At 39.9% G+C, this 24,053-nt stretch overlaps 1 protein-coding gene across 2 annotated transcripts; it reads left to right on the top strand.

Moving 5' to 3' along the window:
• Positions 1 to 7,225: 7,225 nt before the first annotated feature.
• Positions 7,226 to 23,723, top strand: tmem106ba (transmembrane protein 106Ba). Of its 2 annotated transcripts, XM_061956255.1 has the most exons (8): positions 7,226 to 7,371; positions 11,321 to 11,531; positions 13,970 to 14,033; positions 14,112 to 14,271; positions 14,496 to 14,636; positions 19,979 to 20,028; positions 21,556 to 21,609; positions 23,190 to 23,723. In XM_061956255.1, exons 2-8 carry the CDS (start codon positions 11,333 to 11,335, stop codon positions 23,305 to 23,307), a joined length of 786 nt encoding a protein of 261 aa, XP_061812239.1. In that variant the 5' UTR covers positions 7,226 to 7,371; positions 11,321 to 11,332; the 3' UTR covers positions 23,308 to 23,723. The 2 variants fall into 2 exon arrangements, with proteins under 2 accessions (XP_061812239.1, XP_061812247.1); XM_061956263.1 differs by lacking the exon at positions 21,556 to 21,609.
• The last annotated feature ends 330 nt before the right edge of the window (positions 23,724 to 24,053 follow it).

The following is a 24,053-nucleotide window of genomic DNA, read 5'->3' as shown; positions in this document are numbered from 1 at the left end:
TGACCTGTTTAAAATTGGTGTAGTAGATAGCAAGTTATGTATGAAGTGTTGGGCAGCTGAGGGAACTCTTGTTCATTTATTGTGGGAATGTCAGAGAGTAAAAGAGTTATGGTTGAAAACAACAAAAGAAGCAATCACATTCCTTAATATAAAACATCCCAATGACACTGCAAACTTGTATTCTTGGGGATCTCCATCATTTTAGTAACGTGTCATCAACGAGTAAAATGCTTTTCTTTCAATATGCATAATAACAAAAAGGGTAATATTTAAAAAATGGATGGATGTTGATAGTCCAACTCATACTGACTGGTACACACAAGCTATGGAGATGATATCAGTAGAAAAAACTGCATTTAGTTTAGATAATAATGAGTCATATATTGAAATATGGGATCCATTATTTAAATTTGTTTCAACTAATAAATGAACCAAAATATGACTTATTATATCTTTGTGCAAAATATTGGACACAGTGTGTTGTCAAGCTTATGAGATGCGATGCAAGTGTAAGCCACTGTGACACTATTGTTCTTTTTTTTTTTTTTTATGTATTAATGTTTTTAATGATAATATCAATGAGGGATTTTTAATCACTGCTATTTTGAAATTGTTACTAATATTGATACTGTTGTTGATAATATTCATTTTTGTTTCACTACTTTTGGATTCTTCCGTGTCATGTTTGTGTGTCCTCAATTGCTCTCAATTGCTCTGTTTATTGCTATTCTGAATGCTGCTGAGTCGGTTTTGGTTTTGGAATTGGATTGCATTGTTATGGTATTGTTGTGTATTGTTTTGTTGGATTGATTAATGATTTTTTTTTTTTTAATAAAAAAATTAAAAACTCCTCCGCCTTCCCGGTAAGGTCTATTCAGGTGTACTGGAGAGGAGGCTAAGCCGGATAGTCGAACCTCGGATTCAGGAGGAACAGTGTGGTTTTCGTCCTGGTCGTGGAACTGTGGACCAGCTCTATACTCTCGGCAGGGTCCTTGAGGGTGTATGGGAGTTTGCCCAACCAGTCTACATGTGCTTTGTGGACTTGTAGAAGGCATTCAACCGTGTACCCCGGGAAGTCCTGTGGGGAGTGCTCAGAGAGTATGGGGTAACGAACTGTCTTACTGTGGCGGTTCGCTCCCTGTATGATCAGTGTCAGAGCTTGGTCCGCATTGCCAGCAGTAAGTCGGACCCGTTTCTAGTGAGGGTTGGACTCCGCCAAGGCTGCCCTTTGTCACCGATTCTGTTCATAACCTTTATGGACAGAATTTCTCGGCGCAGTCAGGGCGTTGAGGGTATCTGGTTTGGTGGCTGCAGGATTAGGTCTCTGCTATTTGCAGATGATGTGGTCCTGATGGCTTCCTCTGGCCAAGATCTTCAGCTCTCACTGGATCGGTTCGCAGCTGAGTGTGAAGCGACTGGTATGGGAATCAGCACCTCCAAGTCCGAGTCCATGGTTCTCTCCCGGAAAAGGGTGGAGTGCCATCTCCGGGTTGGGGAGGAGATCTTGCCCCAAGTGGAGGAGTTCAAGTACCTCGGAGTCTTGTTCACGAGTGGGGGAAGAGTGGATCGTGAGATCGACAGGTGGATCGGTGCGGCGTCTTCAGTAATGCGGACGCTGTATCGATCCGTTGTGGTGAAGAAGGAGCTGAGCCGGAAGGCAAAGCTCTCAATTTACCGGTCGATCTACGTTCCCATTCTCACCTATGGTCATGAGCTTTGGGTCATGACCGAAAGGACAAGATCACGGGTACAAGCGGCCGAAATGAGTTTCCTCCTCCGGGTGGCGGGGCTCTCCCTTAGAGATAGGGTGAGAAGCTCTGTCATCCGGGGGGACCTCAAAGTAAAGCCGCTGCTCCTCCACATCGAGAGGAGCCAGATGAGGTGGTTCGGGCATCTGGTCAGGATGCCACCCGAACGCCTCCCTAGGAAGGTGTTTCGGGCACGTCCGACCGGTAGGAGGCCACGGGGAAGACCCAGGACACGCTGGGAAGACTATCTCTCCCGGCTGGCCTGGGAACGCCTCGGGATCCCCCGGGAGGAGCTGGACGAAGTGGCTGGGGAGAGGGAAGTCTGGGCTTCCCTGCTTAAGCTGCTGCCCCCGCGACCCGAACTCGGATAAGCGGAAGAAGATGGATGGATGGATGGAAAATTCAAAAATTAATAAATAAACATTCTCTCCAGTCTTACAATTTTAACAAGGTAAATAATAAACATGGTGTGTGTCTAAAAAGGAGCAGAAAGAAGCAAAAGTTTATAATGTCCTGCCCCATCACTCAAATATAATAATCTAATTCGTTATCAACAACAGAATACATCATAAACTGATTGAACAAAATTCCTTTAGTATAAATTATAGTACACCTTATATTACAGTATACAGTATATTTAAATTAAAAACATTAATAAACACTCATTTCATTAAATGTTAATGATATAAATAGAAAATAGCCTTAAGATATTTTATGTTTCCTCCTCTTTGTTGTACCTATCAAGAATATTTGTGTACATCTTTTTAAATTGAAAGATGTTACTGCTTTCATTTTTTACTCATGCAATTGATTCAAGAGTCGCCCCACAGACTTGATATGCACTTACTTTTAAGAGTTGAGTTTACACATGTCTTAGGTGGCTGTCTTAGATTCATTTTAACCCTCAACCATACTAAAATATATTTTCCATCGCTGTCTTTGAAAATGTTTTGGATATTTGGAGGCAGCAGATTATTTTTTGTTTTATAAATTGCTTGTGCAGTTTTGAATTACACCAGATCCATAAACTTTATTATTTGCAACTTTATTGGCTGTAGTACATTTGTGTGTTACCTACAGCCAACATTTCACACCGGAAATGAGAAAAATCTCCCCGAATCGATATTTTTTCCTGAAGCGATTGTGACAACCAGTGTGGCAGTTAATGATGCCGCACATTCGCGCCATATTTTGAACTTGTTAAAGAAAAGAGAAAAACTTGAGCACAGTCTTGGATTCAGCTGTGTAAATAAGCTATAATAATAAACTAGGCCCGCAAGACCCACAATGCATTGCGTTTACTATAACACACCTTCAAGCCCTGTTTTTTGAGCACATTAATTCATGTCAGTGCCAAACAGCCTGCGCGCAGAAGAGTTTGATGACTGACAAATTAACAAATACAGGATCTAAGAATGTATAACCTAACCTGCTGCAATAAAAAAATTATAAAGCATATAAAGCATGGTGTTAAAGCATCACAACAAGTTTTCTGGATAATAGTCCCACAAATTAATCAGGAAAAACTCAGCAGAGGTTAAACATAAAATATTTCCATACAAACGAGTGTGAGCTGCTGACTCACACATGGCTACACACTGCCATCATCTGGCAGGTGATGCAAACAACACTGGAAAACACAATGATGTTGGCAATATACAACACTTTTAATTGTGCATATGACAACTGCACGTATATTATAAACGGTATTTGATTGATTTGAATTAATTATACTTTTTTTTTTAATAATGATTTTATTTTGTAACTGTCCAGGGTGTAACCCGTCTTCCGCCCGAATGGAGCGGGGGTAGGCTCCAGCCACCCCCGAGAACCCTCGAGCAGTGGTTTTCAAATAGGGGTACGCGTACCCCTGGGGGTACTTGAAGGTATGCCGAGGGGTACGTGAGATTTTTTTTTAAATACCGTATTTTTCGGAGTATAAGTCGCACCGGAGTATAAGTCGCACAGGCCGAAAATGCATAATAAAGAAGGAAAAAAACATATATAAGTCACACTGGAGTTTAAGTTGCATTTTTTGGGGACATTTATTTGATAAAACCCAACACCAAGAATAGACATTTGAAAGGCAATTTAAAATAAATTAAGAATAGTGAACAACAGGCTGAATAAGTGTACGTTATATGACGCATAAATAACCAACTGAGAAGGTGCCTGGTATGTTAACGTTACATATTATGGTAAGAGTCATTCAAATAACTATAACATACAGAACATGCTATACGTTTACCAAACAATCTGTCACTCCTAATCGCTAAATCCCATGAAATCTTATACGTCTAGTCTCTTACGTGAATGAGCTAAATAATATTATTTGATATTTTACGGTAATGTGTTAATAATTTCACACATAAGTCGCTCCAGAGTATAAGTCGCACCCCCGGCCAAACTATGAAAAAAAACTGCCACTTATAGTCCGAAAAATACGATAATCTAAAAATAGCAACTATTCAAAAATCCTTTATAAATATATTTATTGAATAATACTTCAACAAAATATGAATGTAAGTTCATAAACTGAACATCAAATCAAATAGGCTATTCCATTCATTACCATAAACCCACAATTTCCCCCATGTCATGATGGTTTGACCCTACCTGGCGGTGCCACACGGCACCAACTGTCAATCAACTATCGATGTAGAAAACAATGGAGGCTTGGTTAAAGCGTAGCAGTAATGCAGCTGAAAACAAGGAGGAACATGTGCCAAAGAAGGCCAAACCAGAGCTGGCAAAATTCAGACAGTATTCCGAAGAATATGTATTAATGGGATTTACGGCATCGAGTTGTAACCCCCCCAGGCATTGTGTTTTTTCTGTGGAGAAATGTTAGCTAACAGCGGCATCTCCGGACAAAACACGCTTGTCATGTCGGTAAGCCACCTGATTTTTTTAAGAGGAGACTAAATTAATACAGGTCATCTCAAGACACGATGCGGAAGGCCTCCACAGCATCAGCCAAAGCCCTGGAGGCTTCTTACGCGGTGTCTTTGCTTGTTGCTTAAGCCAAAAAGCCGTTCACTGTCGCTGAAGAGCTGATACTTCCAGCCGCTGCAGTGCTGGCCGAGACAATACTGGATAAAAACGCAGCCGAGAAAATAAAGAATGTGCCTTTATCAAGCGACTCTATGTTTGCCGGAGAGTAGATAAAATGGGAAAAGACATTGTTGAGCAAGTTGTTGGAAAACTTAGCCACTCATTTTCCCTCCAGCTGGATGAATCCACAGATATTAGTGGAAATGCACAACTTGTAGGTTTTGTCAGATACATCGATACTGACGATATTTATGAGCACATACTTTTTTGTAGAACATTAGAGGGGAGAACAACAGGAGAGGACATTTTTGACATTGTCAACACTTTCTTCTCTGAGAATAGCATCAGCTGGAAGTCCTATAGCAGCATCTGCACAGATGTCAATGACGGGCAGCGTGAGAGGACTGATTGCACGCGCTAAAAAAGAAAACCCAGACGTGAAGTGGACTCACTGTGTCATACACAGGGAGGCGATGGCGTCCAGGAAAACCAGCCCTGTGCTTCATGACGTTTTAAACCACAGCGTCAAAGTCATCAACTTTATAAAGTCAAGGCCACTTAATTCACGTCTGTTTGTGAAAATATGGGAGCTGAACACACGCAACTGCTGCTGCACACAAAAGTGCGCTGGCTCTCCCGAGGGAAAATACTAAACCGGCTGTTGGAATTACGTTCCGAGGTACACACCTTTCTGATTGATCACCATTCCTCCCACGCCACCTTGTTCCAGGACACGGACTGGCTTGCAAAGTTATGTTATCTGGCAGATATTTTCGGCAAACTGAATGAACTGAATATGTCCCTACAGGGCAAGGACACCAACATTTTAAACCTTTATGACAAGGTGGGTGGTTTTCAGAAGAAAACTAAGCTGTGGAAAATGGCCTGTGCTCAGGGAAATTTCACCTGCTTTTCTCAGGTGGATGATTTTCTCACAAATGAGGATGTGGACAGAGCTCCAGTCAAGTCAGTCATCATGGGTCATTTGACCAACTTGATTCAAGATTTTCATTACTACTTTCCTGAAATGGAGGAGAAATCTGCACAGCTGGATTGGGTGAGAAATCTGTTTCTATTGTCTGAAGCTACCAGAAGCAAGCTACCTGTCACTTATCAGGAAAAACTCCTGGAAGTGTCATCTGACCATGGCTTCCAGATGAAGTTTTCCACCTCCACACTCACACAGTTCTGGGTGTTTGTGAAGCAGGAGCACCCTGACCTGGGGCAGAAAGCTTTGGAGCAGCTATTACCCTTTGCCTCCACATATTTATGAGAGTGCTCCTTCTCTGCAATGACTGTGATCAAATCAAAGCAAAGAAACAGACTCTGCGTGGAGAAGAGCTTGATCACAGCAGTTGCCTTCCTGCCTCAAAGACTGACAAAGATCCTCAGTGAAGCACAAGCTCAGGTTTCTCACTAAAATGTCTGTCAAAAAGAACTGTGAAAAGAACTGTGAAAAGAAATGCAACAATGCAATATTCAGTGTTGACAGATAGATTTTTTGTGGACATGTTCCATAAATATTGATGTTAAAGATTTATTTTTTTGTGAAGAAATGTTTAGAATTAAGCTCATGAATCCAGATGGATCTCTATTATAATCCCCAAAGAGGGCACTTTTAAGTTGATGATTACTTCTACAAAGAGGGCACTGATCAAGGGTGATGGGTCAAATGCAGAGAATAATTTCGCCACACCTAGTGTGTGTGTGACAATCATTGGTACCGGTACTTTAACTTTAAGTTGATGATTACCTCTATGTGTAGTAATTGAATCACTTGTTTATTTTTCAACAAGTCGTTAATTATTTTTATATCTTTTTTTCCAAATAGTTCAAGAAAGACCACTACAAATGAGCAATATTTTGTACTGTATACAATTTAATAAATCAGAAACTGATGACAAAGTGATGTATTTTACTTCTTTATCTCTTTTTTTCAACCAAAAATGCTTTGCTCTGATTAGGGGTATTTGAATTAAAAAAATGTTCACAGTGGGTACATCACTGGAAAAAAGGTTGAGAACCACAAGCGGTAGGAAAATGGATGGATGGAATTTTCATTTGAATTATTTGTCCTTATTTTAATTTTCTGTAAAGCAATTGGAATTGCTTTGTGTGCTCTCAATAAAATTGCCTTGCCTTCCTTTTCGACAACCTGAATGCTATAGATTTATATCGAGGCTGAACAATTAAATTGCAGTATAGCTCTATAAATTAGTATTATTACTTGGGAAAACGTGATCAAATCCATTTTCATTTCAATATAATAAAATTAGTGAATACATTTTAATATTCATACTCTTTAGTACGTGAGGTTGTTGTTTTTTTTAATTCCTCGCTTTTAAAAACTCGAGTGTGCTGCGTATTATTGCAGAATTGTGGTTCGACGCATTGTTTACGTTTTTACGTAACATATGTCGTCACGCACGTTGGGAATTTCTGACCAATCAGGCGAGGGAAGGGGCGTACCCGACGCTTCCGTCGTTTTCCTTTGACGCGACAAGCACAACAAACTGAACGAATGACCCGCACGATAACTAAGCACACAAAATAAAGAACGACAACCCAGGTACGTCTGTACTAATGTTATTTAAAGTATTATATTGATAATAAGATCGGTTCACGGTACGTAGTGCCGTCCATTGCGCTGCTGTGTTTATCTCGTTTAATCGTTTTGTCAAGAGAACGCGATGACGTCATACATGTATATGTGTTAATGTTTTAAATAACACCCATGTCAGTAAACATGGCCGTCTAAAAAAGAACAGACGCAATGTTTTTCTACTGGGTACTTTGTGTACTCGGCGCTAGGCCAATCCTAGCATGGCGGCCTCGGCTTGGTCATGCAAGCACGCACGTCTTTGTGTTGCCATGTATTATTTAACCGACCACAACATGACCTGGATTACACAGGTAATGCGTCACGTGCTCACGACGATGACACAATTATTACTGAAGTCAGTGTGTGCAAAAACATAAGTCACAATTGAAATATTCTAAAATACTGTTGTGTGTCTGTGTGCGGTGACATTTGAGTGTTAAAAGTGCAAAATGGCTCCTGACACAGGTTATTAACATCCAGGTTTATATCATTCAGCACCAACACTGCATGTGGATACACAATAATATCACTCACAAACCATAGTATTAGGGAACTGGCTCGTGTATGAATGGCTGCAACAATAGCATGAGTGTGAACTATAAATGTTAAAGGGGAACTGCACTTTTTTGGAATTTGGCCTATCATTCGCAATCCTTTAGTACAGTGGTTCTTAACCTTGTTGGAGGTACTGAACCCCACCAGTTTCATATGCACATTCACCGAACCCGAACCGTAATCCTAAAATGATGTTATTATACTAAAGAAATACTAATAAAGGTATATTTTACAAACAGAAAGTTACAGGAATGTACACATGATCCCATGTTTACATCTCATTGTGCAACATGTGAATGTTTTAGTGGGCACTAAATGCGATATCTGAAAGGGGTCCACATTATTTCCAAAGTAGGAACCCCACCTAGACATATAATACTAGTACACAGCTCATGAAAAACAATATGTTATAGTCATTGTAAGTGGGCCAAAACACTTATACTAGAAAATAATCTCATGGAAATGGCTGCTGTCATTTGATTACAATAATAAAACATTGAACTTGTTATTTAGTCAGGTTTAGGACAGGTGTGCTGCAGGTCTGACGTCGCTCACATGTGTTTCATTGAATGCTCAAGGAGTTTTTGCGTTTGCTCACACAGATGGAAAATTAGAGGGAACATTGTTTGGGGGTATCCATAATACGCCGACAGGGAGAAGTTTTTATTTACACGATGAGTCGGGCGTGTCTTGACCTCCGCGGCGGAGGCTCTGCCGAACCCCTGAGGCCGACTCACCGAACCCAGGTTAAGAACCACTGCTTTAGTAAGACAAGAACAGATGTTGCTCTTTTTTTCCTACATTCTGAATCGTTAAACACGAGCAAAAGTGTGCCTATAAAACGCTCTTAATAGTGAAGTGAATTATATTTATATAGCGCTTTTTTCTCGAGACTCGAAGCGCTTTACAACACACCCACAAAACTTGTTATACACACACTGAAAGTACATATGTAATGTAGTAACAGGCACATTCATAATAACATGTAATATTTACGTATTTGGCGCATCCATTTTACAGACACATCTAGAGATGTCCGATAATGGCTTTTTTGTCGATATCCGATATTGTCCAACTCTTAATTACTGATTCCGATATCAACCGATACCGATATATACAGTCGTGGAATTAACACATTATTATGCCTAATTTTGTTGTGATGCCCTGCTGGATGCATTAAACAATGTAACAAGGTTTTCCAAAATAAATCAACTCAAGTTATGGAAAAAAAATGCCAACATGGCACTGCCATATTTATTATTGAAGTCACAAAGTGCATTATTTTTTTTTAACATGCCTCAAAACAGCAGCTTGGAATTTGGGACATGCGGGGGTGTACATTGTAGCGTCCGGGAAGAGTTTGTGCTGCAAGGGGTTCTGGGTATTTGTTCTGTTGTGTTACGGTGCGGATGTTCTCCCGAAATGTGTTTGTCATTCTTGTTTGGTGTGGGTTCACATTGTGGCGCATATTTGTAACAGTGTTAAAGTGGTTTATACGGCCACCCTCCATGTGACCTGTATGGCTGTTGACCAAGTATGAATTGCATTCACTTGTGGTGTGAAATGCCGTAAATATTATGTGACTGGGCCGGCACGCAAAGGCAGTGCCTATAAGGTTTATTGGTGCTCTGTACTTCTCCCTACGTCCGTGTACACCAGCGTTTTAAAAGTTCATAAATTGTACTTTTCAAAACCGATACCAATAATTTTGAAACCGATTATTTTCGATATTACATTTTAAAGCATTTGTCTGTCGATAATATCAGCAGCCCGATATTATCGGACATCTCTAGACGCATCACAACATTCGCTTTTCACTTCAACAACAACACTACTACTACTCATGACAGACTTTGTGAGAGACAACAAAAACTACTTTGGGACAAATTATGATTCAGAACCTTATGTTTTTAAGCGTGAATATAAGGAAAATGATCTACACATTTTAGAAGTTGTGTGCTAAACAGATCCAGCTTTAGTGAAACACTAAGTGTCATGTAGCAGTATTGCTAAGTGCTGAACAAGATGCACAAACTAAACACATAAACAGTCACTTACTGTACAACATCTGCTCTCACTGAGATGCCGACTTATGGGATGTTTATTCCTACCCATTTAGATGAAGAATAAATCATAATAACGAATGGTTAAAAAAACCAAAAGGTGGTGCAGACAAGCATCTTTTCGTGTATTCTACGCCAGTGGTCCCCAACCACCCAAAAAAAAATAAAAACTTTTTTTTTTTTTTTTTATTAAATCAACATAAAAAACAAAAGATACACTTACAATTAGTGCACCAACCCAAAAAACCTCCCTCCCCTATTTACACTCATTCGCACAAAAGGGTTGTTTCTTTCTGTTATTAATATTTCTGGTTCCTACATTATATATCGATATAGATCAATACAGTCTGCAGGGATACAGTCCGTAAGCACACATGATTGTATTTTTTTTTATGACCAAACCCCCCCCCCCCGGTCCATGGGACAAATTTTCAAGCGTTGACCGGTCCGCAGTTACAATAAGGTTGGGGACCACTGTTCTACGCTATGTACGTACCAGTTTAAGTTGGCTGTCAAAGTTGACCGACTTTTCAGTTTATGGCCACAACCGTCTACTATCCAGGTGAGAGGCATGATTTATAATCTATAATTAACTTTCACCAACTCAGAGGCGATGCAGCAGCTCACTGGCTCAATTTGTCTATGTTGCAGCATAAGCTACTTAGCTATCGGTGATCAATGCGCTGCTAAAAATAAATTGTCTTGTTAGCGCTTAGAACAACATTATTGGTAATACTTGGTTACTATTCAGGTCATGAGATGTAAATTGAGTATTTTTGAGGTTTTTTAGTAGGCTTAAAGAACGGAATAGTGTACTGCCATTAGCTGCATTGTTATCCACCTTGTACTTGCCATATTTTACAACTTAGAATGTATAAAAAAAGGATACATATGTGTTCTTGTCTTACAAAAGAATTGTGAATGATTTTTTTAAAAGTGCCGTTTCCCTTAAATGTTATGTTATGGTATGGATATGATATGGAATCTATTACACTGGACAAGTGCAGAGTTAGAGTGTATGTGTAAAAATATACATATTACTTCATGGCAACACAAACTAATTAGCATTAAAGCTACAGACACATGTTCCCTGTAGGTTTAATAAAAGCACACATTTCTCACGTCAAGGATAGATTTTGGAGAACACACTCCCACAACACAATTGTGGAACCTCTGGGACCATTTAAAATTGATATTTTACTTTTTTTGTATTATGGTAGTTTTAAGGAGTGTTGATAGTCACAGTCAATTTTAACTTTGCATCAGATAAATTCTGCCAATCTGTGTTTGGTATACAGAAGTAGTCAGCTATGGGGAAGTCCCAGTCATGCTTGCCCAAGCACAAAGACGACAGTCAGGACGCGTTGACGGCTAATACAGAGTGCAATGAGAACCACACGCAGGAGGATGGAAAGAACGGAGACGTGTCACAGTTCCCCTATGTGGAGTTCACTGGACGGGACAGTGTGACATGTCCCACCTGCCAGGGCACCGGGCGAATCCCACGAGGTAAGAAACATTAACACCGGACAATCTCTTCATTAAAACTGCCTGATGCTCTCACTAACAACATTAAGTACACAATTTAATGATCTGATCCAATAGTCCACTAAAAGCTCTAACAAAAAGTATTATGATGCTCAGTAATTATCAGACCCTGAAGGCATTTCAGGTCACAGGTCCTTGTGACAACATCTGCTTCTGCATAGTGAATCATATGTAAAGCAAGCATTCCTCCTCTCAACCTGTTTTATTTTTAGACTCAACGTTAGGATTGTCATGTGCCAGTCACGTTAATGCAGAAAATATCGCGGTTCATTATGTGTGCTACTTTCCTCTATGGATGGGCACTGAGAGGGTTCAGATCATGCAGAGTGTGAATAAGTTGTCAAGTATGGACCGTATTTTCCAGGCAATAGAGCGCACTGGTATTTAAGCCACGCCTCCCAAATGTTAGAAAAATAGGCTGCAGATATATAACGGTACTAAATATTTTGTAAATGTTTATTCACATACCTTACTTTTTTCCCCAAACGGTGCCTGTAAGATGGGTGTAAAACGGGTGATCAAACAAAACAGAAGTCATCGTCTTGGGCCCACGAGCTGCGGAAGCGAGCGCTCCAATCAGCTAAACAGACTCTACGATGGAAGTTTTTGTGAATTTACGAAACTGAAACAATACAAAAAGAATGCCATTGTAAGTTAATAATGCTGACACAGACACTCGTAGATGCGTCAGCATATTAGCTAATGGTAACAACGCTGGCTTCATTACGTTACGATAGCACTTACAAATATGCATTAAAAAACTCCTACAGACATCACACATGGGATGGTTTAGTAAGTAAGAATTATGTTGTAAAGCGTCATTTGGAGTGACGACTGAGGAATCCTTTCAAGCAGAAACGCTATGGACGATTACTTTGAGTGAATTTGTCCAAAAGATGGCGCCATAGCACACAACTTTTCAGTGTCTCAGTCGATTTAATATGAAAACTAATTTGTTGATTACAAAACATTATGCCCGTTAGCAAAGAATATTCTATAAATTAGCCGCACAGTTTTATTAGCCACAAGATTCAAAGCGTGAGAAAAAAGTAGCAGTTTATTGTCCGGAAAATACGGTAAGTCAAATAACAGACTTGATGTTTCATGACATGATTTGTTCATGGCAGTTATGTCAGTTCATAATATTGTGGGTTCCGAAAATCCAAAGGTCTGTAAAGGCACTTTATGCATGTCTGGGTGAGGGAGTGGTTGCTGAATGTTGGCGAGCCCGGAAGTGAGTGTTGTGTGGTATAAATGTAGACAACATTAGTTTGGGCTATACTGTACGTAATGGAATAGCTTACGGTACGTTGTAATCCTGCTACTGCCATGTTTGATGTTCAGCAGGCCAGCCGTGCGAGAATTCTAAGGAAAAAAATAAAATTCCCAATCAGCAGAAAAGGATGAGCGAAATTAGAATTATTATCAAAGCAGCAGCGAGAATAATTTGCATTACGGATTGGTTTGAGTTGTGGCATTTTTGGGTCAAATGTGCCGGTTGCATTGTAAATTGATTTGTCGAGTCGACAGATCTTGGAAAATAGACCCAATGATTAGTGCATATTAAAAAGCATTAGAAGTCATTAACAGGATTTTTTGAAAACTACATTTTTCAATTGCATTAAATACAATGTCCAGAAGCATTAAAAATGTAATACAATTGCAATTGGCAACAAAAAAAGACAACAAAACAAAAACCACCTGACCCAGTTTTTCCAATTGAGGGTAAAACTGCACTTCAAGATGTTCAAAATTATTGAAGTGCAATTTTTGCTAACAAATGAGTCCATTTTGTTTTGATGTTTGTTTACCTGTGTGTGAATGTGGAAATAGTGTCAAAGCGCTTTGAGTTCCTTAAAAAAGGTAGAAAAGCTCTATACAAGTATAACCCATTTACCATTTAACCTATTCATGATTATTAAGTTATTCACCTTCCAATTACAATAGTACAAAATGCACAGTAATGAAAAATATGTCTATTGCGTTTAAAAGGGTTACTTGCATTTTTATGATGTTATGATTGGCGCTTAATTTAGCCACAGTTAATGTAATGTCAACACATTTTTTTTCAAATGCTTACAATTTTGTCCATTCAAACAATTGTATGCTTTTGACTGTAACAATCTGCAGTCGGACCTGGGCATTAAATTTGTTAAAAAGCAATAAATTAGATTTGCTGATACGTGCAGAAACCCTGATTCATCCAATATCACTGTGTCTACATTGACTAAAGACGAGTCCAAAACACAAATGAAGTACATGCTGGTAATGCAGTAAAAAGACCCCTTGTTGTGTCAATCCAACCTCGTTTATGTGACATAATTCCTCCCACTCTGGAATGCCAATACTGCTGACTCAGCTAATAGTAACATGACCGCATTCATTTAATCATTCAACAGGTCAGGAGAATCAGCTGGTGGCTCTGATTCCTTACAGCGACCAAAGACTGAGGCCCAGCAGGACGTAAGTGTTTCATCGACTAAGGATCGCAAAGTGATTTGCTCATTTCAGGGTCTAACTTCTGGTTTCTCTGGAACGCAGAAAGCTTTACGTGACATTGTCGGTGACCGTTTGCCTGCTGCTGTCTAGCCTGGCTGTCTTCTTCCTCTTCCCGCGGTCCATCGATGTCGATTATGTGGGCGTGAAGTCTGCCTACGTGGCCTACGACCAAACGAAACACATCATCTATCTCAATATAACGGTAACTGCTCAGCCGAGTTCAATACGCGACAAATCAATGTCTGTCTTACTACAAAGATGTTACTTTCTATTGATGTTTGATTGTTACCAATACACACTTGTATTGTTTTAACGTCGTAGCAACAATTGTCCTTGCAATTTTGTTGTGAAAATCAATAATCAATGTTGTTTGTCTTAATGACCACAGTCTCATATACTGTATATATTTTGTCCTCCTTTATCCAGAACACTCTAAACATCACCAATAATAACTACTACACCATATCCATTACTAACATCACCGCCCAAGTGGAGTTCTCCAAGACGGTGATCGGCAAGGCCAAGTTCAATAACAGCACCGTGATTGTACCGCTGGACCAGCGACAGGTCAGAGTTGTATAATGAGCTCTCTCTCTCTCTCTCTCTCTCTCTCTCTCTCTCTCTCTCTCTCTCTCTCTCTCTCTCTCTCTCTCTCTCTCTCTCTCTCTCTCTCTCTCTCTCTCTCTCTCTCTCTCTCTCACTCTCTCACTCTCTCTCACTCTCACACACACACACACACACACACACACACAGAGAGAGAGAGAGAAAAAAACATCAGCTGAATGACAAGGTAACCAAAATTGACTGCTGATCTGTAGTGGTCGAAACTACCAATGAATGAAAGTGAATCTGTGACACAATTCAAATAGGTTTTATGCAATCACGTGACCTTTTCTGACCTGTTTACTTCCGGTGAACAAAGTGGTGGTCAACCAAACCAATATGGGTACCGTGCAGCAAACTGTGTGCAAACTGAGTACGCAAGGGGCCTAGATCTTACCGCTAAAAGCAGATACAAGCAAAAAAAAATCTTAACTATGCAATAGAATTGATCCCTATACGGTATCAAAAAAAGATCTGTCCCGTGATCTTAAATATTATCTTGTCAGTTTCGTTCCCAGACTTTGCAAACTATCTGCTCTATACGTCATTCTACATGGCAAAACAGATGAGGTCTACAACTTCTTTGTGTCTGGCTAAGTCAAGGAAATTGGTATCAAGATTCTCCCGGATAAATTGTGCATCGTTTTTGCTCGGGCAAAGTTGCATTACGTGATTTACCTTTGCGTCTTGTGAGGACGGGTCCTTGTAAACACACTGCGAGTCTCGCACTCAATAGCCGTGATTTCACTGTTCGCCATTCAAAGATAATCAGAGACAACACTGAAGACCTGACTGATTGTGACAGAAGTGATCACAGCTCACTAACCCAACAAACTTATCAAAATATAAATGTTAACGTCTTGTATGTGCTGAAAGCTTTGTTTATGAGTTGATAGTTTACAAAACACTCTTAGCAAAAATCTCAATATCAAGATAATACTTAAATGGGAAATACTTTACGTTAAGAGTTTATCAAATAATGTACCCTGAATCTCTGAATTCAATTAAGTCACTTTGGGACGGTGACTTAGGAGTGACGCTATCTGAAGAGGGCTGGACAGAGATTTTAAGTAGAGTTCATAAGTCTTCTGTTTGTGCTATAACACAGCCGTATTCAATGCAAGCTAATACATCGTACTTATTATACCAAGGTCCGGCTGGCTATGGTATGACGCAATATCGGTATTATGTGATCGGTGCAAACAGTCTCCAGCTAACTTATTAATACATATGTTTTGGCTTTGTCCATCCCTGTGCAGTTATTGGGCTGACATTTTTAATACTTTGTCTTTGGTAATTGGCGAAAGGATCCACCTGAATCCTCTATGCAGACTATTTGGGGTAGCCCCTCTGTCATTTTCTCTTAGCAAATCCAAAAAGAACTTGGTGGCATTTACTACTTTGTTGGCTAGAACAGTGTTTTTCAACCTTTTCTGAGCCAAGGCACATTTTTTTCATTGAAAAAATCTCGAGGCACACCACGAGCAGAAAACATTAAAAAATGAAATTCAGCAGCCGATATTGACAATACAAAGTTGTTCTCGCAATTGTTGGATATGAATTCAAATCATAACCAACCATGCATCAATATAGCTCGTGTCTCAAAGTAGGTGTACTGTCACGACCTGTCACATCACGCCGTGACTTATTTTGAGTTTTTTGGTGTTTTTCTGTGTGTAGTGTTTTAGTTCTTGTCTTGCGCTCCTATTTTGTTGTTGATTGTCATGTACGGATGAACTTTGTGGACGCCGTCTGCTGCTCCACACGCTGTAAGTCTTTGCTGTCGTCCAGCATTCTGTTTTTGTTTACTTTGCGGCCAGTTCAGTTTTAGCTTCGTTTTGCATAGCCATCCCTAAGCTTCAATGCCTTTTCTTAGCGGCACTTGCCTTTTGTTCATTTTTGGCTTAAGCATTAGATACCTTTTTACCTGCACGCTGTCGTCTGCATATTGTGATCACGAAAAACCATGTTCCTGACATCTACAAAGCAATTAGCTACCTGCTGCCACCTACTGATATGGAAGAGAATTACACGGGTAGTCTGCCGATCTCTAGACAGCACAGACACTCAACAACGGCACATTTGCGGATTATAATTACCGGTTTGCGAAAAATATTTTTAACCCAATTAGGTGAAATTACATAATCTCCCACGGCACACCAGACAATATCTCACGGTACACTAGTGTGCCGCGGCACAGTGGTTGAAAAACACTGGGCTAGAAGACTCATTGTGCTAAATTGGAATGCTGCAGCGTCTCCTTGCCACACCCACAGTAAAACAAATAGAACTAGATGTTTCAATCCCTTTGGTAAGTAGGAATAAACTTGACAGTAACAGTCTGTGTGGAGTGGTGTAAGGGAGGGTAAGTATGTCATTGGGGTCATCGGTTTGGCACCCTGCTTCATCGATGATTCGTTGATTGAAGCCCACGATGTCTCCAGAGGGCTCAACGGTGTACCCAGCGTCCCAAGTACACCCCCCTCCATGCCATACCCTCCATATCTCGTTGGACTCTGCATGGCAGGGACGTCCTTTTTCCCTGAGTCAGGCCTAAGCCTTACCGCATACCATCGTCTCTATCTTATTGCCCAGTTGGGGTCTTTACGCTTAATCCAGAGCCAGTTGCTGCTTTTTTCGGCAGCACTTGACATGGACTTGATAGCCTGTTGGAGGGAGCGACCCTTCACCCCATTTTCTCAACAGACTTGTGGTAGATGTGGCAACAAATCCCCTGCATCCCACCTCTACTGGGAAAATGCTGGTCTTCCAGCCATTCTGGGATGCTTCAGCTCCCAGGTCAGAATATTTGTTTTTTTTTCTTTTGTAAGCCTCTTCAACCCCTTCTTCCCATGGTACTGTCAGCTCCACGACATAAGCCAGCTTTGCTGTTGGAGACCACAAGACCATGTCTGGCCGAAGTGTTGTAGCCATTATTTCTGGGGGAAACAAGCTTTTTATCAAGGCCCAATTTCCAATCTCGAGCCGACTTCAGGATGCTTGCATCATTTGGTGGTGTTTGATGCTCTGATACAAAATGTGTGAAGTGGACCTTTCCTGCTGGTGTTTGTGGGATATCGTTTGTGGTGGTTCACCTCTGTTCCAGTGTTGATGGAAGCTCTCTGAGTACTTGGTTATGCCGCCAAGTATAGCATCCTTGGGTGAGACTTATAGTACACCCTAATAGGATATGCCTTAGAGATGCAGGTGCTTGACACAGGGAACAGGCGGGATCATCTCCGCACCAGGTTTTCAGATTTAGGGGGGACGGTAGAAGGTCGTACGTGGCTCTGATGATAAAACTCAGCCGTGCTCCCTCCATCTGCCAGATGTCATGCCAGTTGAGCTTTTTCTTCTCCAGGCTTTCCCAGTTGGTCCATCTCCCCTGCTTGGCCATTGAGACGGCTTTAGCATGTCGTTCTCCCTCCTCCTGTCTCCCTCTACTACTTCCAATACTACTAGTACTTGGGGCGGTATAGCTCGGTTGGTAGAGTGGCCGTGCCAGCAACTTGAGGGTTCCAGGTTCGATCCCCGCTTCTGCCAACCTAGTCACTGCCGTTGTGTCTTTGGCAAGACACTTTAGTGAAGTGAAGTGAGTTATATTTATATAGCGCTTTTCTCTAGTGACTCAAAGCACTTTTACATAGTGAAACCCAATATCTAAGTTACATTTAAACCAGTGTGGGTGGCACTGGGAGCAGGTGGGCAAAGTGTCTTGCCCAAGGACACAACGGCTGTGACTAGGATGGCAGAAGCGGGGATCGAACCTGGAACCCTCAAGTTGCTGGCACGGCCACTTTACTCACCTGCTCCCAGTGCCACCCACACTGGTTTAAAAATGTAACTTAGATATTGGGTTTCACAATGTAAAGCGCTTTGAGTCACTAGAGAAAAGTGCTATATGAATATAATTCACTTTAATTCACTTACTACTAGCCGTCTCTTCTGCTCTGATGTTGCTTTGTGCCATAGGGGAACTTTTGGGATGAGTCCGAGTCCTGCTCTCCCATGCTGTACTTGCCCAACCACATCTCTGAATTGAAGAGCAGACTTTGCACTGTGAACAGCTTCTGATGGAATCCACTTCCTTCCCGCTGCTACTCGGGGGGGCCGCTGTTCGAATGACCGCATCCTCAGTTTCAGTTAGCGTCATGACCAGTTTTGCTTTGGTGCATTTGAACTCTTCCACCAGACTTAGATTGGTAATTCCAATTTGCCATGCCCATATAGTCCGATGGAACTGAAGAACCTTGGAATTCCAAGCCAATGTTTCAGCTGTGTGCTTATCACACGTTCCAATTTTCCAACCTTGGTGATTTTGTACACAGTTAAAGGCCACAAGAGTCTTGGGAGTATGCCAAATTGAAAACACCACAACTTGAGTTTTCCTGGCAAGAAGGTTTCATTGATGCGATCCATGAAAGGGATGGTATCCTTTTTTAGTTGCTCAAACTGCTCGGTGTCTTTGAGCCTTGCGTCGTACCATCTTCCCAAGCTCTTAGAAATATTATTTATTTCCTTAAATGTGAGAAAATTAGGCTGACATTGAACGATTGTTCTGTGAAGTTTCAGGAAATATGGGGTGCTTTCCTAAAATATGTATAAGAGACTGATATCAAATTTAATCTTGACTTAAAAGTAATTAAAAGGTAGACTTGAGCCTTTCATCTGCTTTTCTGTATTGCTGCACCGTGTTGGAGACAAACTGGAGTGCAGTTGTCTGTAGTTTCATGTCACTATTTGCCTGTATTTATTTTGACTGATGCATGTTTTTTTTGGTATAGTTTTTGTGTTACTTGTTTCAGGGAGGGAAAAAAAGAATTTTCGACAAGGGTTTAATTGTATAAGTCAAAAATCCAATGTTTACCGCAATGATCACTGCAAACTTGTGTGTTTTTAGCCTCTGCTTCCTTGGACTGGAGTGCTCCAGACGAGAACTACCTTTTTTGTCGTCGCTTCGTAAAATATTGCACTCTTTCGCCCTTTTTGATTACCTCTCGGGGAACTCTGAAGAAACGTTTATCCTTTTTGCGATTTGAACGGTTCCAACAGCATATAACAACGCAAGCATAGGGCATTTTTCCTCAAAAAAAGACAAAATGCCACCCAGAAAGCTTTGACAACAGATGCTCGCTTGACCACCACTTCGAGCTTTGCATATTTAATGAGCCAGACGTGACGTCAGGTGAATACAACATGTAGAGTGGCTGTGCCATGTTACTGAGGAATATGCATAGGTGTTTAGCTTTTGCAAACACGCGCTTCAAACATCATGTGTGTATTGTTGAAGTTGTTCATTCTTGCAGGTTGACTACACCGTTCCCACCATCATTGCGGACGAAATAAGTTATATGTTGTAAGTATTCATAACATTATTGTTATTATTAGGGATGTCCTGATCCAATATTAATGTAAGATATCGGTCCGATATCAGCAAAAATACAAGTATGGAATCATATCAGCTTGCATGTAAAAACTCTGATACAAGCAGTCCTGCAGTGTGTTTACTTGTTCAAAGATGGTCAAACAGTTAACATCTAAATGTCCTCCAATAAGTACACAAGGTTGGTCTTTTCTTCTGTTTTAGCCAAGTAATTTACTAAAGGTAAACATTGTAGGCTATAGGCTACGAGGAGCTAGCAAGCTACACAACAGCTAAGCACACAACAGCACATGAGCTAGCCATACATAATAAGTATCTTTAAATGAACAATATTGCACTTTAAAACATCAAATGTGTCAATATAAACAAGTATCAAATTATTTAGTTGCATATTACTTAAACATGCAATGCCTCCAAGGCAGGGAAGCATATTAGAAAGTATCCAGTAGCAAACGTGTCCGCATCATTCAACTTATCGCATCATGAGCTTTATTTAACAAATTTTCCGGACTCTCGAGCGCAGCGGTACATAAGTCGCACCCACTAAATTTTAGGACATATTTTTCCTATATATTAGCTGCATATATAAACCGCAGATACATACAATGTAAAATTTGTTATTTACACAGAAATATTTTGTAAAAGTTTATTCACATACCGTAATTGTTTCCAAACGATGCAGTAAAACGGATGATCAAACAGACTAGCTGTGGAAGCTAGCTCTCCAGTCAGCTAAATAGATTGAATAACTCCACGGTCACGTTTTGATGAATTTACTGAGGAATTTATGAAACTGAAACAATACAAAAGTAATGCCATTGTAAGTTAATAATAACAGACATTTGTAAATGTGTTAGCATATTAGCTAATGCTAACGACACAGCTTCATTGCATTACGACAGCACGTACAACTATGCCTGAAAACACTCCTACAGACATCACACATGGGACGGTGTAATAAGTGAGAATTGTTTTAGTTATATTGTAAAACTTACTTACAAACGTTGCTTAGAGCGATGAATGAAGAATCCATACGAGTAGAAACACTATGGATAATTAGAAGACAGAATGGCACGTGTACTACCAGTTCAAAGCTTTAAACAGCAGGAAACATTTTGTAGGCATTCACCAAGCTGCACCTGCCGTGAGCGAACACGTTAAAAAAATGGCGCCCTAGCACAAACAGTAACACACCATGTAGGCGTCTTTGCATGTGTTGAATTAAATCTATTTGCTTTATGGCCACCAACGAAGAAAAATCCGTAAATTGACCTCACCATTTTATAGGCCGCAGGGTTCAAAGTGTAGGAAAAAAGTAGCAGCTTTTAGTCTGGAATTTAGGGGTGGCCAATAGGTGTCGCCAAAAAAAAAAAAATTCCACTCCACTTCAACCACTGTTGGTAACGTGAAAAAGTTGTATCTGGACATCCCTACTTCTTATTATTAGGATGAAAATGTTTTGATCCAAAAAGTCCAAACGTGTTCTTGTGTTGTTGGCAGCGACTTCTGCACTTTGGAGTCCATTAAAGTACACAACATGGTGGTCATGATGCAGTAAGTGGGATTTAATGTGCAGTATTGCCCATGTGTCTCAAAGGTTGTTGTCCTCCACTAATCAGCCTTGTCTGCTCGCTCCAATCCCTCATGGTGACAAGTTGTTGCAAAATAAAAGCATGCTGCTTGTTGTGAAACGGCAGCAAACAGTGAGCATCAGCACTAACTCAGCATTACAGTCAAATCCAAGCATGAGGTGTTTATTTAGTCAAATGAACAATGCATCTGCTCGAGCAGTGATTCGCAAACTTCGGTAGTGGTACGTGGGCTCCATCTAGTGGTATGCCAAATAATTACTTGACTAAAAGGACAGTGTTTTATTTTATTATGTTCAAACGCAGTGGTACAGTGGCCAAAATTTTAAATATACTCTTTAAATAAAACCCCTGCTTTTTTTTTTTTTTTTATGCAACTGTATTTTAATGTTGATCATTAAGACGGCACTTGAGAGCCAAGTGTTCTCTAAAGTGGTACTCGGTGAAAAAGTTTGAGAACCACTGCATTAAGGATTAATTGAGGCATTTGATAGAGCAGAGACTACTGTTTACATCAGGCCACATTACAGGGGGCCACTTTTTGCCGTAAATATATATTAATTTGTAATACACAATTTTCTATGCATTTGATTATTAGTTGTTTTTTTAAAGTACAAATTGTTGGATAACTTGCTTGCTTTTGAAATCATAAGTTTGGGGAATAAGCATTTTATTCTAATAAATGTTTGGAATATATGTTAATTTTTCACCAAGAGCCGCTTACTAAAACGTCAAAGCATGCATGGGTCATTTTTATACATTTTTATCTTTTTGTAAAAAGAAATGGTAAAAACAGATAGTGTATATATTTAAAGACAAAACTTAGTCTCAGTGTTGGGTTATAGATGACAAAATGTACTATAATTATTACAGGGGAGGAAAAAACAACAGTAAAAAGGAAGGGGAAAAAAACAAAGACAATGTAATGAGAAAAAGCTGGAATTTTGGTATAAAAAATAATACACTGTCACTTATACCACAAAGCTGACTCCAAATGTTCTGTAAGTATATGTTTTTTTTTGTGTTTTTTTTACAAATTAAAACGATTTCAAAATGGCCCCCCATATACTTTGACTTTTCAGTATGCAACCCTTTGTGGAAAAAATTTGGATGCCCCTGAGTTATTAGTATGAAATTGTCAGCTTTTTTTTAATTATATTTTTATAATATTTATTATATTATATATATTTTTTTTTTACATTCTTACTGTTGTTTTTAATCGAAAACAATGCTGCGGACCAACAAAACTGGAGCTGCGAGCCGCACTTTGGATACCCCTGTGTTAACATAATGTTTTTTACATGGTCAGATAATTTTCAAGTTTAAAAGACATGCAACTATATACAGGATAATTGCGATGTTTGTCTTGATGATCTTTTCACAAACAAAAACTAATTCATTTTGGTCGTCAGCCATGTTGGCCTGTAGTTAATTATCGGACAAGGCACCATATTTGGTAAACTTGTTTGTCAAAATGCTCTAAATTGAGTACTGTGACAGCTATAATGGCCTGAAGGTGACTTGTGGTCTTATTTATTTTTGTAGGGTTACCGTGACGGCGTCCTACTTTGGCCACACCGAGCAGGTCTCCCAGGAGCTGTACCAGTACGTGGACTGTGGGGGGAACACCACGTCCTTACACGGCCACGTGGAGGCCTTCTAGGGTGTTAGCAGGAAGGTGATGTACTTCCTCAGTCAAGACAGCTCATTAGATGTTTTTTATACTAAAAACGCCATGATGGCTGCTGTAAACAACGTGGTAAAGTAAAGACACTCTTTTAACAAAAAAAAAAAGAACTAATAAAAGATTAAATGTGCTAATAATCCAAGCACCTTAAACTCAAATGTTTATCTAAGCCGGCTGGTCTGGGAAACTTAACTCCACTACACTGCTGTGGCTCACTGTCACCTCCAGAGGAACACACTGGTACTACAAGCTTTAGTCACCTCATTCTTTCCGATTCCAAAACTGTAGTTTTTTATTGAAAGCATGCAGTAAAGGAAGACCATCTCACTGAAGCTGACACCTTATGTTTTGTATGTAGTTTTTGTCTTATTAATAAATGCAAAATGAACTGCTTTATTGTATTTGTTTTGTCTCAGCTGGTATTTTAACATAGTTCACCTTTAAGGTATTTCTATGGATTTTCATCCATCCATCCATCCATTTTCTACCGCTTATTCCCTTTGGGGTCGCGGGGGGCAAAAGGAAATGAAAGAAAATGATAATATTTTTCCCATTGAATGTTGAAATAGGAGGGTATGTGTTTTTGAAAATGCCTATTACTTTCTGGCTTTCTTCTGTCTTATAATATGTTGAATTGTCATACTTAAATTGGTTTCATTTGTGAGGAAACAAGCAAGGCATTACAATAGAAAATACTTGTGTTTAGGTTTTGAAGCAAGAAT

This window comes from Nerophis lumbriciformis, linkage group LG04, assembly GCF_033978685.3.
Source record: "Nerophis lumbriciformis linkage group LG04, RoL_Nlum_v2.1, whole genome shotgun sequence".
Taxonomy (NCBI): domain Eukaryota; kingdom Metazoa; phylum Chordata; class Actinopteri; order Syngnathiformes; family Syngnathidae; genus Nerophis; species Nerophis lumbriciformis.
The sequence above is the reverse complement of the archived record's forward strand: the minus strand, read 5'-3'. Positions and strand labels throughout refer to the sequence as shown.